Source organism: Chaetura pelagica, unplaced genomic scaffold (assembly GCF_000747805.2).
Source record: "Chaetura pelagica isolate M959 unplaced genomic scaffold, ChaPel_1.0 scaffold40, whole genome shotgun sequence".
Classification (NCBI taxonomy): domain Eukaryota; kingdom Metazoa; phylum Chordata; class Aves; order Apodiformes; family Apodidae; genus Chaetura; species Chaetura pelagica.
Genome location: NW_009952160.1, coordinates 3,465,796 through 3,491,594, shown reverse-complemented (window position 1 = coordinate 3,491,594; position 25,799 = coordinate 3,465,796). Strand labels below are relative to the sequence as shown.

General features: G+C 36.1%; 1 protein-coding gene across 1 annotated transcript in view; it reads right to left on the bottom strand.

The window, feature by feature from the left end:
- Nucleotides 1-24,720, bottom strand: part of APC (adenomatous polyposis coli) — a gene marked incomplete at its 3' end in the record, with an annotated part of 43,759 nt that extends 19,039 nt beyond the window's left edge. The window contains exons 1-5 of the mRNA XM_010007239.1: nucleotides 24,564-24,720; nucleotides 8,890-8,974; nucleotides 7,778-7,979; nucleotides 1,954-2,062; nucleotides 471-584 (exon numbers count right to left, since the gene is read on the bottom strand). Coding sequence (XP_010005541.1) covers nucleotides 471-584; nucleotides 1,954-2,062; nucleotides 7,778-7,979; nucleotides 8,890-8,974; nucleotides 24,564-24,698 — 645 coding nt within the window. The remainder of the gene's footprint in view (nucleotides 1-470; nucleotides 585-1,953; nucleotides 2,063-7,777; nucleotides 7,980-8,889; nucleotides 8,975-24,563) is intronic.
- Nucleotides 24,721-25,799: the final 1,079 nt, after the last annotated feature.

Sequence of the window (25,799 nt, the reverse complement as noted above, 5' to 3'; positions counted from 1 at the left end):
GTTTTAACCAGGATGATACTATGATTCTGTCATCCTGTTTTCAAAGATTATTCCTTGAGACATGGTTTCTGGTTGAGGAAACCTAACAACAGTAACTAGATTTTATTTTAAACTTAGAAGCATGAAAAAACCCAGCACAACAGATGCAAAATAAAGCATTTGCAAATACATGTTTGATTGAACCTAAAAAGATAATCAATTATAAGCAAATAATAATTTAAAAAATCTTTTAAAGAAATCGTCTACTTCTGTCTGCTCACAAGTATTCTTTTAAACCAGCTCAGGAGGGTACTTCTTGCTGGGTAGTTATTTCTTAAGTTCTGATTCCTATTTTTGTATTTGAAAGGCTAACTAAATGACCTGAGGTATCACTGTGTTTGCACACAGTTTAAAAATGTAACTACCAATACTTAAATAAAAACACAGGAAAATTTTTTCTATTCCTTCTAATAATGAAAGACAAACTATACCTGTGCTCGCTTCTCCATGTCCTGACAAGTACCTAGTTGCTCTTCCATTGCAGCTCTGATTTGCCTTGCCTCATATTCCAGCTGCCTTCTTGTCATATCTGTTTGCAAGGAGAACTGAAATGGAAGCACAGAGAAGGCATTTTAGTAAATAACATCTATATAAACTATGTGTTCTCTTAACAAGAGCAGAAAATTAGTTTTCCACACCAAACTTCATAAACAAACAAAACATTTAATATTAATAGATCCTTAAAATATTACTGTATCATTAAAAACAAGAACACATACTGTTCTCCAACAGACTACCTGCATGTTTTGCCAAATGACTAAATGTAATAGATAGACAGTCTAAGACAGTATCATTAATTTACAAACATGGAACATCTGGCTATGAATGTATCAGCATACCAACTGTTACATGTGCCATCTGAATCAGTATTTTCAAAAACATTCAGAGGTATCTTACTCCTGCACATAGTGATGGTATTCTTACTACTGCCATCTACCCTATTTTTAACTACCCTGTGAAAAAATCAGAAGTCCTTAATCCTGGAGCAACAATACAGTTTAAGGGAAGCCATTCCAACTGATGACATTCTTAAGAAGAGCTAATCATAAGAAGAGCTATGTTAATTCATTACATTTGAAAACGGGGAGACAATCTTAAAACCTATAATAGAGTGACACAGCTGACAATGCCTTTGGGAATGTGTTGTGCTTCCCCAAGACCCTTTCCAGATTTTCTGCCCTTGCTTCTGGTGCTCTGGTAAGCTCAGCCATGACTAAGTAAGTCCAGCATGAAAGTGTTTCCATTGTCTCTTTCCATTTCCATGAGGGTGACTGATCAGGTATGACTCTAAAGATGGGCAACCAGGTCTTCCCAACACTCTACACGTGAAGAAACATACAGAAAATATATCCAAGCTGCTGAGGTCTGACAACAAGAAAACCTGTACTGTCTGAGATACAAAACATCTTCATTATTGCAGATAATTGTGACTTGGCTGTAAATACTATTTTACCTTGGAGATGCTAAGGTAAAAACTCAGAACAAGAATACCTGCAGAGGCTATTAACACCACTTTACTTGCTGTTATGAATTAAGTGCTCCTGTGTAAACTGTCTCTTAGGCTCATACTGCTCTCAAAACTACAAGAATCCACTAAATAACAGAACAGATCAAGAAAAGACTTTTAAGGGATAGAGTGAAAGAAGCAGCATACTGATATGCAATTAATTTGTCATAACAACTTCTCAGTGTTCCTTTCCATTGCTGTCACTTATACTGATAGGCATGAAATTTAATGTGTAAAATTATGTATGAAAAATGTATTAGTTAGGATAAGTCAGCTTTACATAGTTAATAAAAATGTTTTAAATTAAAATGACAGTAGACCATTTCACCAAATACAAAAAATTTACACAGCATCCAAACAGAGATCATAGCACCCAATACTTGACCAAGCATACTAAAGGTACTTACGTTTTCAGTAAGGGGGAGACTATCAATCCTTTTAGTCAAGTTCTGGAGCTGGGCATAATACCAATCCTTTTCTTTCTCTTCCTTCTCAAGCTCCGCAAGCAAAAGAGATCTAAAAAAAGACCAAAAGTGGGAAATATCTCAATATTAATACATAGTTTCCACATGCAGACATAGAATACCCATGGGCATCAATACTCATAGAAAAGGTTAAACAAGAAACATGGGAAGAGGGCACTAAGAAGACACTGAGTAGTTCAGTTCCCTGACCCCAGCTAAACAACCTATCCACTCCTCTATGCTAAGCAAGTCACTAGTTTCTTGTACATCCACATGAATAAAAGGGGAAAATACCTAAATTTCTCTACAAAACTATTTTAAAATCTAAAGCTAATTTTGTGAAAGCAAAAAACAGTTACTAGTTGTGTGCAAACTTGTACCCTGCCCCTTTCTGACCATATGCTTTGTACAATGCATCAAACTACACTTAAGAAAAGGCCTGAACGTTACAGGAACATATACACCCTTGAATCACATTATGAAATTAAATTATCTGATCTTCCTTGCCAACTCTGCCAGCTGTAACAAAACTGTGGGTAAAATCAAGCTACTTCTATGAGTATTAAAAACACTTTATAGTGAACATTTGCAGCTGCTTAAAACATTTTAAATGGGTATTATAAGCCTATTGCATACCCAAGTAGTATATGAGACAGATAAGAAGATTAATATATGCAGAGTACCAAAAAAAAAATTCTATTAAACACTTTGCATACTATTTTCTTAATCCTTCATGAACCATATTTATACAGTTGCAAAATATGTCAATATAGTTATATGGTACTCATTGCAGCACTCTTCAAAATACGTATAGTACACAGAAAAGCCAATCTTGTTTTTTGTATTGTGCACTTTTTTTTTTAATAAATACAAGTTTATTGTTTTCTTATAAACGGTTTCTTTGAGCACTCTTCTTCCTTGTGGCATCTTAATATTGCTCACTGATATTAAAAGAATGCTAAAATCCACATTTAGCCAACAGACAGAAAGGTGCATACAAGTTTTCCCAATATTATTTCCTATCACTTCCACATCCCTTTCTCTATAAACTTAGGTTGTGATCCCTGACCAAGGAATATGAACCTTTGGAAAGCACACACACGCATTATGGATAATTGCTGCACATCATTGAGAAAAAAAACACAGCAACTAACAAAAACACAAATTTTCCCTACTTTGATAATGCACGTCAGTAATTATTTGAGATTAAGATAATCAGACTTCACGTGACAGAACTTACTGTGGAAGAAAGAATTTAAAAGTATGTATTTTAAAGGATCTGTTTGATTTAGTTCCTGCTTTAAAAACATTTCAAACTAGTCTTGATGACCTAATATTTATACTCTATAAACAAGACAAGTGACCTGACCAGTATTCAAACTGAAAATTGAAAACAGACAGGATCCCTCACTTCACCTGCCAGAGAATGAAAACTACACACACTTAAGCATGCTAAATGTTTCTAGCCATGTGCAGTATAACATATATTTCCAGTTATGTTCAACAGTCATGTTAGAATTGTTTTCAGGATATCAAGACTACACATGAAGTAATTTACTGGGCAGCACTTAAATCTGAAAGGTTTATAATAAAAATCTATGAAAAGAAGGAATACCTACCATTCAGTTGCAGGTAACTGCAGCAGGATTACAGGAAAAGACTAATTCTTCAGCCACAAGGATGGAGCTTGCAGGAATTCTCTAAATCCTTTAGATATCCTTTAGACAGACTGAAGCTAATAGGTGGTGCTCAGGGAAAGCCTGTGATGAAAGCTAATTTTTTTGGCCTCCTACCTGCCCATCTTATTAACACATACTCTGGGTGCAAGTTCTCTGTGCACAAAGGCATTCTGTATTGCCTCTCCATTTTCCAGCTTAGGTGCAAATCAAATTTGCAAAAACGTAATTAATGCAATCCTTTCTAAAAAGTATTTTTAACATATGAGGATTTGTAATGTGAAAGGACTGACTAATTCTTCCTCTGGATGTCAAAAAACTGGTAGTAGAAATGAGAGCAATTACTATAAGCTAAATGAACTTGTGATTAAGTTCCTCCTGTAAAATGTATGCCATTCAGTTTGTGAGACCCTGTGTCATTCAATCTGTTTTGACATGCACAAGGGATGCTAGAAGCAAGAAAAGAACTTAGGAACCATCACTGTTCCATAAACAACATAATGCATGACCTGAGGGTGACTCCTTTAATTTAATAATGTCATTTTTGCTTCTGAGTAATGCTTTATTTGGCATTACTTGTATGCTATCACTGCTCCACAAGAATTCAGGTTTTAACAATGTCTTTAAGGTCTCTCAGCACAGATCCTCAAGATTTGGCACAAATGTAGCAGGTTGCACATCAATTTCCTTGAAAATAAGAAGCAAGTCTCTGTAGATGTGTCTCATTAGCTGCTGTCCACACTTCATATTGCTATCAGATATTACACCAATCAGAAGCATAGCTCCTTTTCAGACTTCTGAAACTTCCGGAGGTTAGCAGAACATTTACTGTGGAAGAGCTATTACTGATCATGGCAAAAAAATGAAAGAAAAACCTAGCACAGTTATTCTATCTTTCTATACCCCAAAATTGTTTACATCAGGACTTTCACAGTATCAGAGAAAATTCTGTTCTCTGTCATACACTGTCAAGTTCAGAGAGAATACAGCAAGCTTTTAGAACTTTCGTCTTTTTATCCGTTAATAAAAAGTTTTCATTTTGAACTGCTTTTCTGAGGGTTTGGTATTTCAAAAGACTTCTCTAATGTGGTATTTTGAAGCTTCCAACAATATATGAAGCTGAGTGAATGTGGAAAACTAATTTCTTCTTTTGGAAATCTTTTCTGCAACCTTATGTCAGTGTGATTCCCCATTGAAACAGACAAGGGAAACAAACTATATGCTACTCTTCTTGCATGATGTAATTATAATTAAGACTTTCACTTCACTTGGTAGGTGATAAAAGAAAATCTTGACATGAAACTGCTGTTAGACACTGTAAAGACATAGGTAAGTCATACAGCCAAGCAAAGGGAGGTAAGAGTAGGAGGAGAAAGAAGTAATAAGACAGAGAAAATGGTCAAAATCAACACTATGAAAATAAAAAAGGAATGGCATAAACCAGAAGGAATAAACTAGGCATATAAATATTTTCATAAAAAATAATAATAAGATTGTCACCTGTAGTGGTAAATTACAGAATACTCAAATGTGAAATTACTAGATTTACTAAACTGCAAAAGGTAAACCAACACAAAGAAGTGACCCACAGTGTACTGTGAGAAGTTTTGTTGTTGATACACTGTCTTACAAATACACCCGGAAATAGCCACAAAGAAAGCAGAAGATATTTAATGAGTAGTGCATTCTAAATCGGCAACCCCCACTTTTTTCTCCTTTATTTTTCTTACTTTGAAATTAGATGAGAGCTAAGCAAATGAGAAACAGACAATTTAATCTTCTTTCTGGTAAGTGAATATTCAATTGAGTAATAATCTTCCCATCAGAAGACCACTTTTAGCCAAGGTAAATAATATTTTCAATTCTTCTTGTTTTTTACTTGTTCACATTAATAAACATAGAGCAAATTAGTTTTCTTAATAAATATCTTGTCAACTTGCCAGGTTTACACACACCTGATGTGTTATCTGGTCCTTGCCCAAACACTCTTGCCCATGAGCATCACGTATTGTGCCAATGTGTTAAGATACTGAGCGGAAGTGTTCCCTTGCCATAAGTTTTAAAAAAATACAATTTTCTTCTAAATAGTTTTTCTTTTTGGAGGCTTGTCAAGTTCCATGAGTTCTTTCAAAGCTGTTTAATTAAGTGCCTAAAAAAATCTATTAACATGTTTATATATATGTTTAGAAACAGAAAGACTTAGTAAGTATACCAAACAACTTCAGACACAAAGCATATGGAAAATAAGTGGTTAATTTTCTTTCAGATACTGTAGTGATTTTAGAAGTGTGATCCTGAACACCCCACCCCAAGGCCTAATCAATTTGACTACCCAAGGTCCACATCAATCTCATTTCCCCTGAAACACCATGGAGAATAGGGCAGTTTGGATTATCCACCATTTCTCTAATAACAAAGCCAGATGTGTGTGATCTGGCCATGCATCTAGAGATCATGTTCTCCACAGAATAAATCTTTTCCCCATCAGCTGTGACAGTAACACTGCTCATCTGAAAGCTCATCTGAAATGAAAATATCATTATCCCTTTTTTCAGCATTATTAGGATTAAAAAGATGACTTCACTAACCTATCTTTATTGAGGAGAAAAATGTCCAAAGAATTCACCAGAGTGGGAAAGGACCACAAATAATGAATCAGATGTGCTAACCACCTTGAGGAACTCCAGCTGCTATAAATTAATACTCCTTGTTCCAAGTGACCTGGAGTTTACGTAAATCACAGCTGAAAGTCCTAACTGCACATAAAAGATTTTAGTACCACATGCAGTAAAAAAGAGCACTGGAAGAATACAAGCAGGTACACTGTTTTTTTAAGATGGAAAATGACAGACACATTGGATTCTTGAAGACTGGGATAAGCAAGTGGGAAGAGATTCCTAAATTCCTAAAAATTCTTATGTATCTCCTCAGGAATCTAAATTTTATGCAATGGAACTAATACGATCAGTGATCCTGACTAGGAAAATGAAAAAGTAGAGTGGTTCCTACAAGTTCAGTACAGACCCGGGGGAAGTTATTTTCATTCAAGTGATAGGGCCAAAAAAAAGGGACGTAGACATAGTTCTTTGGAGGAAAAACTTCCATCTCTTTACTGCAAAAATTTTACTGAACACCTGGAAACACCCTTGAGAGGAGGGGTTGCTGAAGGGCTATCTACAAACTACCAAACTTCTGTACTTTACCTCTGAAAAGGATTTTTTTGCTTGTTAATGGCATAAAAAAACTGTGTTGGTGCTTACTTGGTTTTGCAGCGTCCAGCTTGACATTCTATCCACTAAGTAGCTGTCAATGACAGCCTGTCTTACAAACACGCCTCTGAAAACATCTGGGATTTCTGCTAGTTTCACTTCTAGATACAAAGATGCCTTCAGTGGAAACAGCTGCATGTCCCTGGCTTTGCATTTCCCTTGTGAGGGATTGATAAAATGCTACAAGTACCTATTATGTCATGAAAGTCTGTTCTTCCTGTTAAATGGAATACCACTACATTCCAAGAAAATAAATTCTATGACTTTGTCAACACAAAACATCAGATAGGAACCACATCTTGAAGATAAAAGTAAGTATTTCTGTTTAGTGGAAGTTTTTCTTGAGAGAACAGAATCACTAGGTAAATACCTACTAATAATAAATAACTGATCAGCCAGCTGCAGTAGTTACAATTTCCAGTAAAGAGATTGCACCATCACATTGTTACAATTTCAGCACTTATCAACAGCGGTGAAGAGCTATGGAAGTGTTGGGATGCTCCACCCATCTCCTCTCTAAATGTATGTCAGATACTGACAATCTGCTGATAAAAATAAAATAACCTTCAGCCAACACAGTGCAGCAATGAAATTCATATATGAGGAAGCAGCAAAAACATCTGTTGTGTTTTAAGATTTATTTTGTGTGTGTGCATGCATTTAAGTACAATGTAGATTTCTTGTTTCCATACCTGTCAAGATTTATGTACCAGTGATCAAAATCATATGCATGACTGCTAAATATGAGCTGTATCTGTAAACTTTCCTCTTAGAATTTAAAAATTAGAAGTAAATACCTACTGGATGAACAGAGAAATTTACCTCTCTTTTTCTAGCTCTTCTAAATATCCAGTGCTTTCTCTGCTTCCATTCATAAATCCTCTTCTTGGAAATGATCCCATGGGGACAGGACTGCACTCTCCTGAACGGCTCGACACAGACCCTTCCCGGCTCCCATATGAACGCACAGACACCTTTGGCCTTAACTTCACTCCAGGGAAGTTGGTACCTTCCAAGTTCAGCTCTGGATAGTAAAGAGCAAATATTTTTTAGAGTTGAAAGTTCAGCAGCACAAATTTTAAAAATAATTTCCCTTTAATTTCTTATTTCCTAAACAAATCCACGATTTTTTGATGGAAATCTTTTGCATGGAAATCCGCAGAAGAACACAATGTGATCAGAACCAATCCTTATGGTACACTTGGATAACACTAGTCATCTTAGCAGATGGCCAAACTGCAATCCTGACAATCCCCTCATAAGCTTGCCTCCCTGCTTCCCAGAGGAATTAAGAAATGGGCAGAGTTTTGCACCAGTGTCATATGAATTGTTTTCGCAGCCCACTTCCTTAATACCTTCTTTCTCAGAGATCCTGCAGATTCTTCACAGTCACGCAAATGATGACAACTCTGTTTGCCACAGGGCCTTCAAATATAGACAGCCCCTATGATATTTCTGGTTCAGTGGCAGGGGTCACACATGTATACAGGGAGTCTGGACTTTCTTTCCACATTCCGTATCATGGGATGCTGCAGATTCCAGCACATGCTATAGGATGCTATAGGGCATAATTTTGCAGCATGACAGATACAATTCCAGCAACAGGAGGCAGGGCATGCAAACAGGTTTAGAGTATTGGTTGAACTAATCCTTCATTAACTTAAACGTATTTTTTCTGAATAACAAGCAAGTTTTATCAAAAGCAATTGATATGAAACCCTAGGGTAATAGTAGCAAAAGTATATAAGCATGGTAACATACATATTTTGAGAATGTGTCTTAAAATCTCAGCAAAAATAACAAGCACTGAGACTATGCCTAACCATCAAGGTCAGCACTGGAAAAAAAAAGGCAGTTGAATTAGAAAATTTTATCCCAAAGAGAAAGCAACAGAGAAACATATGAACCTGCTTAAAATGTAATTCTAGATTTACCTTTAAGTCGTTCCAGTAAGTCAATTTGTCCAGAAGATGCCATTGCCTCATCTTCAATACTTCCTTGTAGCTGTTTCAGCACCTCCTGTAAATAATCAGGCTTAATTAAGAAATCCTTACAATAGTAAACCAAAAGGTAAACACATCTTACCCCGCCCTCAAGTGCAGAGTTATCTAACAGCAAGCAAAACACTGATTTAAACTGTATTTCATGTGAGCAGTGATCAAGTGTCATAACTGTAACTAATGTAAAATATGTGCTACAGTACTTCCCAAAGCACTGTCACAATATAAAGTATATCCTCAATAGCTCATCATCTCTGGTACTCCCATCTATTGGCTTATTTAAAAGCTCTTCTCAAAGCAAATACCAGCTATTTTGAATTTAGATAGAGAAATGGAAGCACAGCTAGTTTTGTAAAAATAAAAATTGGATACGTAACTAAAAGTTATAAATTACCTTGAATACTATACTTTCTAACCCTTAAAGATACCAGAGTAGAAGTAATTCCTGGGATCTATATTCTGTTAGGCTTTAACACCACTGTAAACGAGCAATGACAGGCATATTATTCTTACTACTACTGCTGTCATCAATGCTACCACCACAATATACTTCTAATGCAGGAGAATACTACACTGAAAGGGGCCTGCAACCCCCAGGTCCCTAATACTCAGTGGCCTAAATCCAGGTAGAAAACTCAATACAAGTCAGTGAATGTCTTTTCTATATCATAATGGTAAATACATCAATAGCAAAACTAAACTGAAAAGACTGGTCACAAAGCAAAAAACTCATACAGGAGTTCAAAATACAGTTTTTTATGCTGTAACAGAAAACATTTTTAGAAGCAGAAATAGTCAGGAAATTAAAATAATTCTGAACAATGAAAGTTACTCCATACTTTTCATACATAGATTCTACACCCAGAATTGTATTTCTTTTCAGACTTGAAAACTGATTAATTTTAGATGTTTTAAAAGATCTCCACATCACTGTTTTGCTCTTTAAGAGGCCAGCATACCCTACTGTCAACATTAATGGGTATTGCAACTTCTACAGAATGTTCCTTTTAAACCCATTTTGTTCTTTTAAAAGGTAACAAAATGGCATCTACAAGAAGTAAAAAATAGTTTTAAAATAGATGCACTACTGAGCTTTTCTATATTCGAAGTGTGACTCCTTGTACCAAAAGGGTGATCTTGGACCAAGAACTGAATTTTGTTCCAATCAAATCAAGCTAACAGTTAATAGTTATGACTGCTAATGGGCATTCACACCATTGGGACCAGGCTGGAGCCACCCCAAACCCAAAACCCCCTGGATCATACACAATATGCATGCTGGGTCCTCAATATGATTTGTTGACCCATCTGCTTTTCCTGTACTACCTGTTAATGCCAGCACAGCCTTTAGGATCAAGACTGGTGTAATACAACCACTACTCTTGGAAAGATCTCTCCACTGTGCTTCTGTTCTTAAGCACATTCAAGGGCATCCTCATTAGCCATATGACCCAGCCATCTCTATACATAACATCTGTCTTGTCAGCAAAGTCAGACAAACAAGCAATCTGGAGAAAGAAGGACTCCTACATTATCTGACATACAGCCATATAATATTTGCAGACAGCAGTCCTAGCATAAAAGCCTAAAAGGGCAATGTGGATACGTGGAGTGTTCTTGGGAGTTTTTCCAGCTTCTGAAAGGCCTATCAACTCAGACAGATTTAGAAATAACTAATTAATCCCCTTCCTCTGAGAACTGCATGTTGGTGCAGGGAAAAAACACAACCCAAACATTCAGCTTCTCCCATTCCCTTCTTAGAAGCCTCTTTCAGCAGTTTTTGCTATTTCAGAATTCTATGGTCAGGACACTTTCCTAGATACTGACTCACTCTGCTTGAAGAGCCAATATGAACAGCTAAGTGGAAAGACTATCACCTTTTCCTGTGCTACTGAACTACATGATTGTAGTGCTGGCTAGGGGATGCTCTTTCTGAATACTGGCAGTAGTTGAACATTAGCATACTGGATCAGCCTTCTCCATTTCTCTGCTACAATTCATAAACTTAACCTTGCAACTTTTAGGGTTTTAATTATCCCATTTTTTTTCAACAGCACATGCATTTTTTTCAAGTTAGGGTATAAAGTGTTCTTTTCTATGCTTTTCTACCCTTTTTTTTTCGGCAGCACAATATCATTATGAGGCAATAACATCAGCTTCAAACTCAATCACGACAAATTTTGAAATCTAAGCTGATACATTAGTAGTGGTTTATAGTATTATTCTAAGCAAATTCTTTACTGACTCAGTAGTGACTTATTGAAAAAAATACATAAATATAAGTGTATCTATAAGGAAGGCTGCAAAAATGTTTTTCCACTCTTTTAAAGAATGTAAGTCCAATTACCTCAATGGGCATTTAAATACAACCTTTTTTATCTTGTCCTGTGGAAGTATGAAAGAATGCTTTTGGAAATGAAGCTAGCCCTTTGATTCATCATAATTTAAAAAGGTTTCTGTCTGGACTGAAAAGTACAGAAAAGATGTCACATTGTTTTGTTTTGGGTTTTTTTGTTTGGTTTGGTTTTTTGTTTCATTTAGACTCTATGAATATGAAACCTTACAACTACTTTATGGAGGACTAACTAAAAAAGATTTGACTCATCAGCAACAAAGTGGAAAATTACTGAGAAGAAAAGCACCTTAACTAAAACAACATACACCCAGCTAAATGGTGAGAGTAGTAAATTAAATTGCTTAAGGGCTGTGAATTTACTCAAGCTTCTAATAAAAAAAGAAATCACAGAGGACAAATTCTAACAGCGCCGGATTACAAATCCAAATGACTTTAAGATTTAAAAGCATCCAGAGTTTTTGTGAACTGTAAGCATCAACACACACATATTTGTGTTTGGAAATATTTCAAAAGATGGTATCTGTAAAAAGACAATGTTGTTTAGACATATATGGCTCCTTTGGCAGGAAGAGAAGCTCCAATGACAATTCAGACAAATGAGATACATTCAGTCTTTTGTAAACGTTACTTGCTTCCTTGATCCCTTCCTTTTAATAGAATAAACTTCATTACTTGTACTCTAAAAGTTTTGTGTATGCAGTGAATCCCAAAATATATGAAAATCATAATGAAAATTAAATATATGAAAAATCTGACAGCAGTATGCCAGATGCACTCACAGGCCAGTATCAGCTGCAATAATAATCTGACAGATGTTTTGAAATTTACTGGATCTTTTAAAAGCTAAGCATGGGTCTACACTTCAAAAGATTCCCAACAGAAGCTATTCTATCAATCCTTTTTCAGTAAGACACTTTTCGTATCTGCTCCTCCTTTCTAACTAATAATTACACTTGAGCCCATGTGAAAAGACATTCCTGTCATCTACATATATACACACATACATTTCACTGTGGGATTTTTGTGAGTGATTGCAAATTAATGCCAAATTGAGTTATCCTTCAGTTTCAGGTTTTTTTAGGTTACACTTACAATGGATACCACTATATTTACAACATTTGCGTACTAAAGCCAGGTTTAACTGCACAAATATAGAAAGATTTTATAATTTCAGATGGTAACTGAACATCTACCTTAGCATCATATAGGATGGAATATGCATACTGAATGACTCAGAAGTAATATTTTTAACCAAGTCAGCAGTACTTTTAAACAATAGTGTTTGTCACAGCATTTGTACTTACATGCTGAAAACTTAATATATGATTGGACTCTAAACTGAAAATTATTTTTGAAGCTCAACTGAGTGTTATCCATTGTTTCAATGACTGTTTAAAAAGGCAGGAAAAAAGGTGATGTATACTAAAAGCACAACCATTACGCAAATTTCACAAAAACATTAGATGTTGAAATAGCTAAGCAGAGGGGATGGACACCAGAATACTGTTGTCTATGCATTTACAGATAGCTTGAACTGAAGCTCAAGGTCCTATATATATGACTCTTCATAACTATATGCACTTGATGATGCCTTAATACTATCTCACACGGTACAACACTCACAGGGGCCGAGTGAGAGCTACAGAAGAAGCCCTTTACTCCTGTACCTTTTGGTGAATGACACTGCTTCTTAATCAAGCTTGGCAAGAATCCTTGTAATTGCCTGAAGTGCCAAGCAACCACTCTTGTTGCTCAACCCTATAATCAGGTCCAAGTGATAACAGCAAAGATGACAGCACTGCTGACCGAGGTGAAACACTGGAGCAGCTCGACTTTTAACCTTGTAGAAAGAGGAAAGCATTTCTTATGTGAAATGATGCTGTTCATTTTAGTTTAAAACAATGTCATTTTCTAAAAGAAAAATACTCGCTTGGTGCCACCATGCTCAAGAGCTGTCACTTGCTGTAACCACATACTTAAGCCAGTGCTAAATTTTTAGTGCAAGCCCACTGGCAGATCAACTAACTTTATCTGATTTTACGCTCAGAAAGAATGCTGTCTGATGTGATGTCAGTAGCTATATAGATCACCAGCTCAGTATCACCTAAATTCTAATTAAAAAAAATATAAATTAATCACATTTCCGAACAATTTGGATTTGGTAGAATCTTTAGCATAACAAAGATCATGCTAAAAATATTACTTATTGTGAAATCGTACCAACAACCTTAAAATTATACAAATCAAACACAATTTAATGTCACTGTTGCTTCTCTGCTGCTTAAATAAATGCACTGATATTTTAAATGTCTGTTTTGCAAGATGCTAAATTACTTTTATAACATTTTTAGTTCCCATGAACCCAAAAAGTTATTTGTAATGTCTCACTGCATTAGTTGTGCAGTCACTGAACACAAATATTTCCCAGAATTCATAATTTGATTAAATCTGTAAAAAGCAGTTCAGCTTATGGGAGTTTCTTCCACTCACACGTTAGAATGTATCAAATGACCAATATATCAAAAAAATCCTCATTACTACTTTTATTTTTAGAGGATCTATCCATTGCATATTTACTGTATTTATTGGTATTGTTCCTCCCCTTGCCATAACCCTGGTGTGACAATCTTCTTCATGCACCTTAAGACTGACATCACCTCTTCCCTACTGAAAGGCATGGATGCGTGGGGCAGCACAAAAACATTCTGCATCTGCAAAATCCAACTAAGAGTAAGGGAATTAATTTGAGAAGGAAGGTGCAAGCTCACATTAAGGAAAAAAAAAAAAAAAAGAAACTAAAAAAGCATATAATGTTTTCTATGCTAACCAAAACTACTATTTTCCCTTGAAAGACTTTGTAAGTTCAAGCACTTACACATTAGGAAAAGATACATTGAAATGAAACAGAAACCAAAAATACACTGGAAAGAAAATACCAGAGGAAATTCACACACCTCAGAATTTAGCACTTATTCGACAACTATTTATAAAGGTGAGGAATGTTACTGCTGCCACCATCAATGTCAATGGAAGACTACTAGGCAGCAAAAAGACAGTAGCTAGTGCTCGGCCAACTTGCCCCTAAGAGTTAATTCTCCAACTTAAGAACCTTTGGTATCAGACTACTTGCAGGTCTTTTCACTCTCAAACTAGATTAGCTAGCTATTATCATGTACAGCAAGACTGTTCTTTCAGGCAGTTAAGTAAAGAAAACATGAAGAAATTAGGAAAAAACATACAAAGGTAGTCAAAGAACAAAACAAGATGTCACACCACATTCTGTCCTTTTTTTATCACACCTGTTGAGCAGAATGCAATGAATATAAAGCTAAAACAGGTTTTCGTCAAGAGCAAGGGTATGCACGTATCTGCTGTGCAAATGCCTATATAGCTAACAGTTTGGAAAAGGAACTTTTCACGTTACAAAACGTGAGATTCTATGCTCCTATTATATTTTCAAAGTTCTCCCTTATTAAATAGTTATAATGTAAAATTTCTACAGCTAGCTGAATCATTACTGTATACACAGTCAGCATGTAGTTGAATTTTTTTAATCTGTATTATTTTAGAACACAAAACATTTTGGGATACAGTACAACTTCTTGTTGTTTATACTTCTACTAGCTCAGCTGTCCACAGACAAGTGTTTCTGACAGTGATTGAAGTTGTGCAATTTCCATGATGTTAGCGACCACTCACAGTGAGACTGTAGCTCACTCAAGGAGACATGGCTTGGCTAAGAAATTCAGCTGAAACAGAAGGATGGCATTTTAGTTTAGTATTAATAGCATTTGGAAAAAAAAAATTCTGGGGAAAAAAAATTAGTTCCGTTTTTTTCTGCAGAACTGCTTTCTGTCAAGAAGTAACTTCCAAAAGAAATCCCTCAGCCTCTACAGACTATTATGTAACATGAAAATCTGTGTTTAAACTCTTCATTTGCAGAGGTAAATTAGAAAATAACGCTGGTTTATATAGCAGTATATTTTCATCCTTAATGTAAGCATTGAGCATGCTACTTCGGAAGGTTTTTTTTGAAGAATGGGTGAAATTGTCTCATAGGGTGTACAAACCACATGGCAAAATCAGGGTGGCATTGTCTACTTTAAAGAGGGCATTTCCTTAATGTTTTAATTTGCAAATCCAAATGAAACGCATTTTAAGTCTTTTTTTGGGTTGTTGTTTTTTTTTTCACCTGAAGAGCAAAAAAAGAAAATTAACTCCACTGTGTAAATTAATACTTTTTGGTAGTTTATTTCAATCACAAGGTTTGTTACTGCTACAAGCGAAGAACAGATCTGGGGGGCAGATTCACTGCAGTGCCCTCACCACTGAAAACTGATATAAAAAAGTATTGCACAGTAGTATCTCTAATTTATGCTTTCGGATCTCAAGAACAGGAAACTTAGTACACAAACTTCTCATTTAACTGTTCACCTCAAGCTGTTCTTCAAAACACTTAATAGTTCTTTCTACATCTCCTTGTATTGTTTGCTGTAATTTATGTTCCTGCTTAAAGCTTGGGCCACAACAAAATTCAGTGAAGTATCAAAGAAATCAAGACAAAGCCTCTACTGTGTGCCAGACACAGCATGGATCAAAATAAGCTTTAAAAAATAGAAGTTTAGAGAAGAAATACAAGCTCTGTTAACCCAGTAGAGTGCACAGTACCATATAAATAAATCCCAAGGAACCAGCAGTACAAAGTATTTTAAAAAAACAAACCCTTAACTTTGGCCACATCAGCCAGAATGCTGAAAAATCAGTCAAAGTGAAGTTGACTCATTAGAGTTGGCTGGAAGATGCATAGAAACAGTGCCAGGACAAGAGCAGATTCAACACAGGCACCATTTTCTGAGGTACGCTACTTGCACGGCAATGAGCAAATGAAGAGCATGGTAGAAGGTTCTCACCAGCTGGTGACACACAGGCTAATTAAGGAGTGAAAATTTATGTTCAATTGCTGCCAGTAGCAAGCAAAAAAAAAAAAAAAGTTTATTTTGCTACCATTTGTATCCAGGTAGACTGGATTCCTCTCCAAAAAGCTGTAAGCCAGGCACGTACAGGGAGAACTAGGATGATGTGAAAAAAACAAATGCCAGAACTGAAGGATTCAGTAAAAATCCTTAAGTGTCCACAGCCTCACAGACCCATAGTAATAACATCACAGGATGATCATTATGCTTTGCAACTGCTTTCATAAATTGTAAGGAAACTATGGGATAATATTGGCAATTTCTATTATTGAAATATACAATAAGTGTATTTTAATAAAACTTGTAACATTTAACAATATTTTAATATAATATTTCTAGAATAAACTAACAACTCTGGTTTCTACCTCCTTTGGCATCTAAATGCTCCCATGGCAAAGACCTGGAATGAGAAAGAAACCTTGCTTTGTTTTTTTTTCCACTTGCTGTCCAGTAATGCCTGATGTCCCTTAGATCTGCTATTGAGGTTCACTTTCTTAATGCTATTTACGATCTTTTAGAGTTCAGTAACCTTCTTCCCACCCTGTCCCCGTCTCTCCACCTGAAAAGTCCCATTCTAGTGAATTGTAAAACTTAAAGAAGCTTTTCATACCACTTAATTTTTTTTACATCTATACTAATTCTGCTAGATCCCTTCTGAGGAGGTTCTTCAGAACAGGACATACTACTGAACTTCTGGATGTAGTATTTATCCATTCTGACATAATTACAGCTTTTTTGTTTCCCTATCTACATACAGTAAAGTCCCAATATCAGACCAACTTTTTGGTTCCAAATTAATTAGACAATGTATGGAAAAAAACGGTCATGTTCAGATATTTACAGTATCTCTACGACCTCTTTCTATGCCATTGCAGTGCTAATTCAGAATCTCTCATTTAGTACATAAGATTAGAGCTGCTTTTTATCATGGTTGCTTTATTCTTTGAAGCACTGAATTTTATTTGCCATGTATTTAATTAAATTACTCAATACCATGAAATTCTCCTGCAGCTCTTCACACTCAGTGCTAATTTTTATCACATTAAAAATAATGAGTAAAACTTTTTCATCTCACTCTTTTTTTCCCAGATAACTTACAAATATATTGAAAAAACACAGGTCACAGCAGAAATCTCACTAAGACACAAATGGTAAAATACATTCAAAACAAAACAAAACACCACAAAAAATCCCACCCTAGTGAACCTTTCTAAATCACTTTAAGTTCTTCAGGAGACTTCGATGAGTCACTCATTAAAGAAATCCAAGCAGACTCATCAGTTCCAGTATTCCTTATCTCCTTAAGCTAATCCAGATCTCACAATCACTCTAATACACAGTTTTTCCTCTTTATTGGGCTCTAGTTTGCTCTTTCTCTAAAACCCAAGGTGTTAAACCTCAATCTTCCCTATTGCTGATGGATAGAGAGTTGAATAGGTTATACATTACAGCTGACAGTTCAACAGTTTCACACTCAAGTTGGTTTCAAACACTTGGGCGAATATAAATTCTGACATTTCACTGTATCTATTTTATCCCTTTGTTCTAAAGGTTTCATTGTTGACACTTACATTTGAGACAGGGCCACAGAGATGTTCTCTGCATAGCAGGGAAATATCCCTAACCTCCATGTGAGCAATTACGGTGGAGATATCACAACACTGGTTTTGGCTCCTGAAGCAACTATAATCCACAATTCATCTCTCAGCAGAAATAAGACAATGCAGATCAATTAGAAATCAGACTTCCAGGGGCAGTTCTTGAAATGCTGTTAATATTCTAATGTGTAATAGGATGCACAAAGAAAACAACCATCATACTAAATTCAAGATTCAAATACAAATGCCTCAAGTTACCTTGCAGATTACTTACTATGGGTAGCCTATTCACTAGTAGCAATTCTAGACAAAATATATTTTAACATCAGCATTTCTCTTTTGTGTACTGAATGCTTTGCTCCCATAGTTTAACATAATTTTCAATTATTTTTTTAATTCAGTATTCCTTGCTGTAACATTTCACCGTATGTGATGCTAACTAAAAAGCTTTCCTCCAAAGATAAAAGGAAAAAGGAAAGATGAAGTTAAAAACACACTCCTCTTGAAAACTAATAGAAAAGTCCTGTTATATGACACAGTAATTGTTACCAGCAAAATGTGTAATTTCTGGTACTTCAGAAGAAAAGCTGCTGTTAAGACTTCTGAAGATGGGATTCGAAACATGAGAATCCATTCAATGTATGTATCTACCACCTAATTGAGGAATCTACCTATAGAGACAGATGCACACTACATATGTATGTAGCCCATGACAAAACTCTTAAGCTGTATTGTAGCAGAGGTCTCTCTGTGAACATGTTAGGCTTCAGACTCTAATTCGGAAGCACATGGCTTACCACGATACAGTGACCTAAAATTCTTGTACTCCTTACAAAAATATCTCTTAGCACCTTCTGTGCTTTACGGTGAAGATCATTAAACACAGAAGATCAGAGACAGCTTATCAGAATAAAATAGGTTTTCAAGATTAAATATCAAGAAACAGGGGCTAGAAAAACTGTACAATCATAAAATGGGGTCTGACGAGTTAAAAGAAAATGTAATCACCTACTTACTTAATCAAGGAGACATCTGGTAAAAGTTACACATTTCAAAAGAGAGAAACCCTCAGCAGCCATTTTAAAGCAAATCTTAAAATTCAGGCAAGGGGGATAAGGGGTACCCACAGTATCCGAAATCTTATGTCACCAGAAGTGTAAACTTCTAATAAAAGGATCTGATTCAGCCACTGGTATATATGATGTAAAGAACCAGCACTTTAGTTTGTTGGGTTTTTTTCAACACTTATGGCTTAAAGATCACAGAACTTCACTTCCATGCAGGTTGACAAACAGTTCATGTCCAGAAAATGTAACAGAGCATCAACATATTGCAAGCCAGTTAGTTCCTGGAACATTATGGTTTGGTTTGCTGGGTTTTCTGGTAGTGGGGGGAGGGCGAACGGGTGGCTCAGGTAAGAAGCTCCCCTGGCTCCAAAACCAGCCAAGGAGCCATCAGAGAGACAATGGATGCACCTCTGCAATTAACATAGTAACTAACTGATACAAGACCGGAGCAGAGTGACCAGTTATGAAGAGCTGAGCTGGAGAGGCAGAACAGTGCAGGAAGAAGGGTAAGAAAATGCCCAAGCAGAAGTTTCCCTGCAACCCACGGCGAGATGGCAGCTGTGCCCCTGCACTCGTGGAGGAACGTGGTGGAACATTCCCTGAAGGTGCCAGGAGGGGTGAACTTGGAATTTGCTTCCAGTGGACTTGGATTATGTAGCTCTGGAAGACCCAGGGGCCACGGGAGGTGACTGTTCCCAAAGCAGCCCATGACTCTGTGGGAAGCCCAGGCTGGAGCAGCTCCGGACCTGGTGGGAAGGACTCAGGAAGGAGAGGTTCACGGAGGACTCTCTGCCATGGGAGGGACCCCGTGGGGAAGCAGGGAAGGACTGAGGAGGAAGGAGCAGCAGGAACCACCAGCCTGTGAACTGACTCTAAACCCCATCCCCTGTCCCCCTGTGCCGCTGGGGGGAAGGAGGGAGAGAAACCGGGAACAAAGGGATTTGGGCCCGGGAAGAAGGGAGCGGTGGGGGTAACGTGCAAGCCCTGCTCTGGGTGTTGTCTGTGTCCTGTGTGTGTTTGATTACTGCGAAATTAAAGTATTGTATTTCCCCAAGTTGAGTCTGTTTTGCCTGGAACGGTAGCTGGTGAAGAGCCCTCCTTGTCCTTTGTCTCGACCCGTAAGCTCCTAATGGGCCTTTGTCCTCCCCATCCCACAGAGTGTGTGTGTGCGTTGGGGGGTGAAACTGAATGAGAAGCCACAGGGGCTGTTTCTTTGTTGTTGTTAGGCCCAAACCACAACAAACATCAATCTTCTGTTTTTATAAACAAAACTAAGCTAACAAACTCCAAGCTGGAAGCAGCACATCTTCCAGATTCCTTCTTTGTAATGAAACAAACAGGCTACAGTAACTGTTAAGCTGCTAATTTGTGAGTCAGGCTGCTATTTCTGATAAGGAGTTGTATTTTCATCCCTTTAAGTAATCATAAAAAGATATTACAGGAAGTTATCGTTGAAGGTAAAATGAAAAGCAATTTAATCATACTTAGGATAAAATTGCAGTCAGTTCTAGTAAGACACAAGCTTCCTGTATTCTCACAAACCCATCATAAAAGAAACAAGATGAAAAACAGGCACCATGGCATCTTTAGCATGCTTTTAACCTTTAATTCTGATAATTTGACTACTAATTAATCAACCTCGAAAAGCATGCACAACACTGCAATAAATATGGGATATTATTTTCAGTAGGCTAAAAATTGTTTTTCAACTACATTAAATTCTTATCTTAGTACTGCCCAAGCACATTCAAAATCCTCAAAAATATATTGGCACTTGCTTTTTTCTTTAGTCAAAACAATTTCCATTCACAGAGTACGTTATCCTGCTGTCTAATTAGTGGAAGAAACGCACAAACATCACCAAAGCCAAAAAAATGCCACTCTCTGAACCTACACTGGACAGGTTAGTAATCTCTAGCTCTTTGTCTCTTAAACCTTAATTCCTTAAAAATTCCTTAAAAATTCCTTAAAACCCAAGAAAACCCATAGAAAATTATTAAAACTAAAACCTTTGTATTATGACAATGATCTACCATAAAAATACGCTCCACAAACCAAAAAACTAAAAAAACAGTAAACATTAAAAAACTCCTCATGATTTTCTGAGAACAAGATATTAACCTTTGCCTTGTTTCTTCACAGTTTATCTTTAGCCACTTAGAGCATTTCTCAAAAAATTGAGAAATGTAAACCAGTTCTACTGACAGTCTTCTTTTTTTTACAGTTGATACATGTGGACACTATAAAAAAGACATTAAATAAGTTGGAAATAAAATGTAGAATATTATTTTAAGAGTACTACATAAAGATGTAAGAGAGAATTGTTTTGTCCACAGAGCATCACATATAATAAAGAAAGCTTTCTTACACAAGATCACACGGATCACTCATTTACTGTAAAATTCAAGCACTCAAGAGAGTGAGTGAGGATATCAAGCATGATGTTATTCTTTTGCTACTTCTTGAGTACCTGAAGTCATGTATGCCTATTCCCCCCAGATTCTATACAGAGAAAATTGCTGATAAGAATTAACCAAGATGTAAAACCCAAAATCAACCAAAACATGCCATTCTTAACAGAACAATACTTTTACAAGAGGAGCCTGACAAAAAGTCTGCAACATTTGCATGCACAAAGTAATATAGCTCATGTTAGACTGCTTTTTGTCTCTAATTAATTGTACAGACTTTGTTTTCAAGTAAAACTGTGTTAAATTTTTTTTCTAAATTTGTCCATAGTCCATGTTTTATGCAGTTACTGCTGGTATCTACACCTTGACACTGAAACTGTTTATCTTCATTCAATGGCTAACATCATTATTTCACTGACCATCAAACAATATATTCATTCAGAGATAACATTTTAGCATACCAAATTGCTTTATTTCATCTAATGGTAAGCCAATAGTAACAACTGAATTTCCCAAGTTAGTCATAATACTCAGAGGATTTCTTTTGTTTAAGCAGCTAATCCCCAGGACAAGAAAAATTAAAAAACAAAGTGGACACTCTTTTACTAAAATAATTTTGGCACCCCAGTTATCACATTTCTCTTTGTTTACCCATCATATTGTTTTCTGGTCAGCAAATGGACAGTTTTCCCTTTTAAATATGAAATTTAGCTTCAAACATGATGCATTCAAACATTACTCATATATAGGTCAGTAGTAGTTTATAATACATGTGCAAGATGAGCTCATGTTAAGCTTTTAATTCCAGTATTATTACCTTACATTTCTGAAATAGAGTGATTATACAGATGAGGCATTTTAACATGTCTACTTTCAAAATCAATTTATTTAAAGATACTATATTGTCCTTAAAATGGCCTTCCTAAATACTGTCTTTCACAACCAACTAAAACAAAATAAGAAAAGAGACACAACCAAAAAGATTTACAGTCCAAAGAATGATTGTGAGATGTTTCTGCGCTAGCCCACAGATCAAAATTCATGGTGCAAGAACAGCCATGTCTACCACAGAACCACAGCTTGCCTTTCCCACAGCAGCTTCCCTTCTCCCACAAATATGCAGGACTTTACTTGGTGGGAGGGGCTGTCAGGGCTCTGTGACTTACATGCTCCCAAAGGATTGTTTTCTTACAAAATATTTGGAGTTTTAACTGCTTATATGGTAGCTAAAGGGCTTTTAATCTCTACTGCTCTAGTTCTTCTAAGTACTTTTATTGTAATTAGCCCTAATTATGGCACCATGACCCTATAAACCATGCAGTTTCTTTCAGTGGAACAGACCCACTGCATACTTTCTCTAAGAGCTTGCAAAACTAAAATTACCTTCTGACTAAAGAGAATTCTGCATTGATCTCCATCAAACTTCACCCATAGACTCTAATCAGACTTCAAGATTATTCCTAGATCATCGTTCAGGTTCTAATCAAGCCAAAGCAAGGTGAAACAAACAGCTTCTTGTTTTAGGTGCAGTATCAAGCACTCCTAAGGCACACAGAAGATTAGGACTTCTCACAGAGTACAGATTTTTAAATAGACAAACAAATTAACCTGAACAATCTCCTCCCCATCAATTCTGCAAAATAAAAAGAAACATTTTTAGTTTGATGTTTAAGTTGGAGTTTTTTTAGGATAAGTCCCTTAGATCTAAAACGGCATTTCAGGAGAGAAAAAATGAGACACCTACTCAGAATGTGCTCTTAGGCACTCCTCTGTGGAATGTGATAGAACCACTTTCTGTGTGGTGGTCTGCCAGGTTTGAAGTAAGGACAGAAAGCTGTTCCACATCTCAAATTAATGCCCTAGAAACCAGCTTACACAGATGCTCTGCCTCTAGGTCAGTGGGAATTTAATTATCTGCATGAAAGCTGAGGAAAAAAAAAAGGACTTGTAGGAGGACAAAGAGGGGAAAAAAGGCTTTTTCATACTTCCTCTTTCAAACTACAAGGAAATGTTCTTCTCTCCCTTACTTTAGGCTGCAATAACAGGGAGCGAAGGGAACATCCTGACAAATTTGTTACAGTATTATCTCAAGAAAAACAGTATAAATGAAAGAACTTTCAGATACGTATCTGAGCCAACGAACAATTTTTTTCCCATAACTGCTAATGTGAAGCAATGTTTAAAGTAGCCAGGGAAACAGACTATAATTTTGTTTCAATTTAGGTAGCAGAGACATTTTCCTTTTACACTACAATGCAAGGATTAAATGCAGTTGAAAAATCTGTGGTTCTTTCAAGTGTTGTAACTACTGACAGTGGTTCAGAACACTTGAAAATGTTTCTTCTTACAGTGAATAAACAGGTCACAAATGCTGTTTAATATATAGAATATGCTTACCCGTAACAGGAATATATATATGCAGAGATACCAACAATTTTGAGCGATATCAACTGAGGTACCAAAAACAGACTGTTTTTGCTAGCTGTTAGTAAAAAGCAGAAGGATTTATCAGCTTAGGAAGAGCATTAATGCAGCTATAATGCTTGTGAAATTCTGCCTTGCGTAGTGTCATGGATCACATGGATGCAGATGTGTATGCATCTTCCCACTGATACAAACCACCTAAATTCCAGCTGAGCTTACTGTTTACTCTTGGATAGGTGTTGGCTCTGAAGGCCTACACCTGGTCAGTGAACATCAGATGGCCAGAACCAGGTGAAATTATTAAGTATGAAATTAGGCTTTGGGACAGGCCTGGAGAACTTGTGATCTTTATTTTAAAAATGAAATTTCTTTTCCAGTGTTAAATATTGTAACTGTACTAAACCCCAGCATTTTTAAAGTTACCTTAAAACACAGAAAACCTCCAGTCTCTCCCGTGTTCTGAAGGGTTGAACAACACTCGCTTTGTTGAACTATGTCAGCAGAATGCACTTCATACTGGTAAGTACAGCAGAAAAGAAGCTAGGAAAACTGGAATATCTAAAATACTGGTTTCTGAAGTACAGCTTTGAAATACTTCAATTCTCAAATGAAAACAGATCTTCACTAAGTTGACTTGATAGTTTTCCCTTACACAGCCTGGAAAGGGACTTCTATAGGAATCTAAAAGCACACAAAACGTATTGAGCAATACCAGTCGATAACACAAAAGGCAGCAACAGAAACACTAATGCACACGGTCACAAAGCTTGCAATAATACCTTCATATTAGATGCCTCTGTTTCCAGTTTTGTTAGGTGATTTGAGTTGTCCTCTAGCTCTTGCCGAAGGTTGGAGTTCTCCATCTTTAATGCCTCAACTTGCTTTAACAACTGATCATATGAAGCTGCGGCCATCCTGGGCTACCCTCAGCCCTAAAAAAGGTAAGAGAAAATATTAAATGCAAGCATTTTAGAAAAAAAAAATAAATCTAACAATAAAATTATCTTTCTTTCCCATTTACCACTCAACTTTCTAAACATTTAATTTAAATTCATTAAACCAAACTATTAATGCTTATAACTAATGCCAGTTCAAAGACTTTTTTCAGTGTGCTTCCATTTGACACACATGATTAAGCAAATGAAAGAAGTTAATTAACAACTGCATTAGGTATTACAGTAAGCCAGAATACATGAAAGAAAATCACAGCATCATAAAAAAGCATCCCTACTACTTGCATTTAACTTCTAACACTTAGAAACTATGCAGGTAATAGACCACATTTAAACATATTTTGATAGCAAGTATCGTCTGAAAGACACTGACTGCATACTCAAGGTTATGAAATTAAATGTAGTCACAGATATACAAAATTCCTAGGAATGGCACACAGTAAAGGACATGTTGCATGAAAGACAAACAGTAAATATTGAGCAATTTTAACTGGAAAAAAAAAAGTAGTAGAAATCAAATCTTTTGTAAAAATACCTTGCAGACATTATGATTAAAACAAATACATTTGCAAAATTCCAAAACAAAAGTGGTCATAGTGAACAGTGGAGTAAAAATACAAAAGGCTATTCTTGATATCAAGACATTCTGTATTATTTTGGGTTATACTGTAACACATTTCTAGAAATCCATCACAATTATTCAGCCATTACAAAGGAGAAATAAACAAATACTCCAATATTAACTATAAAATACACATTGTTCCCCACCTTCCAAACCAAAAACCACCAAAGTTTTTAATCTAACAATGTAAGTTAACTAAAACACGGCTAACAATATTTGAACCTCTTTACAGTTGAAGCTATCAGTTTCTTATTCATCAGCCATTCAAGAGAGTAAAAGGAAGCTTAGCACTTCTTGTAAGTACAAGTTACCCTTCCAATGTCATCACAGGAATTTCCTAAATGTGTGGCCTGTAACTCAAGCTAAAAAATGTAAAAAGCTCACAGGACAATATTCCTTTTCATCTTGACCGCAGTATTTTGGAAAAGATGAAACAAATA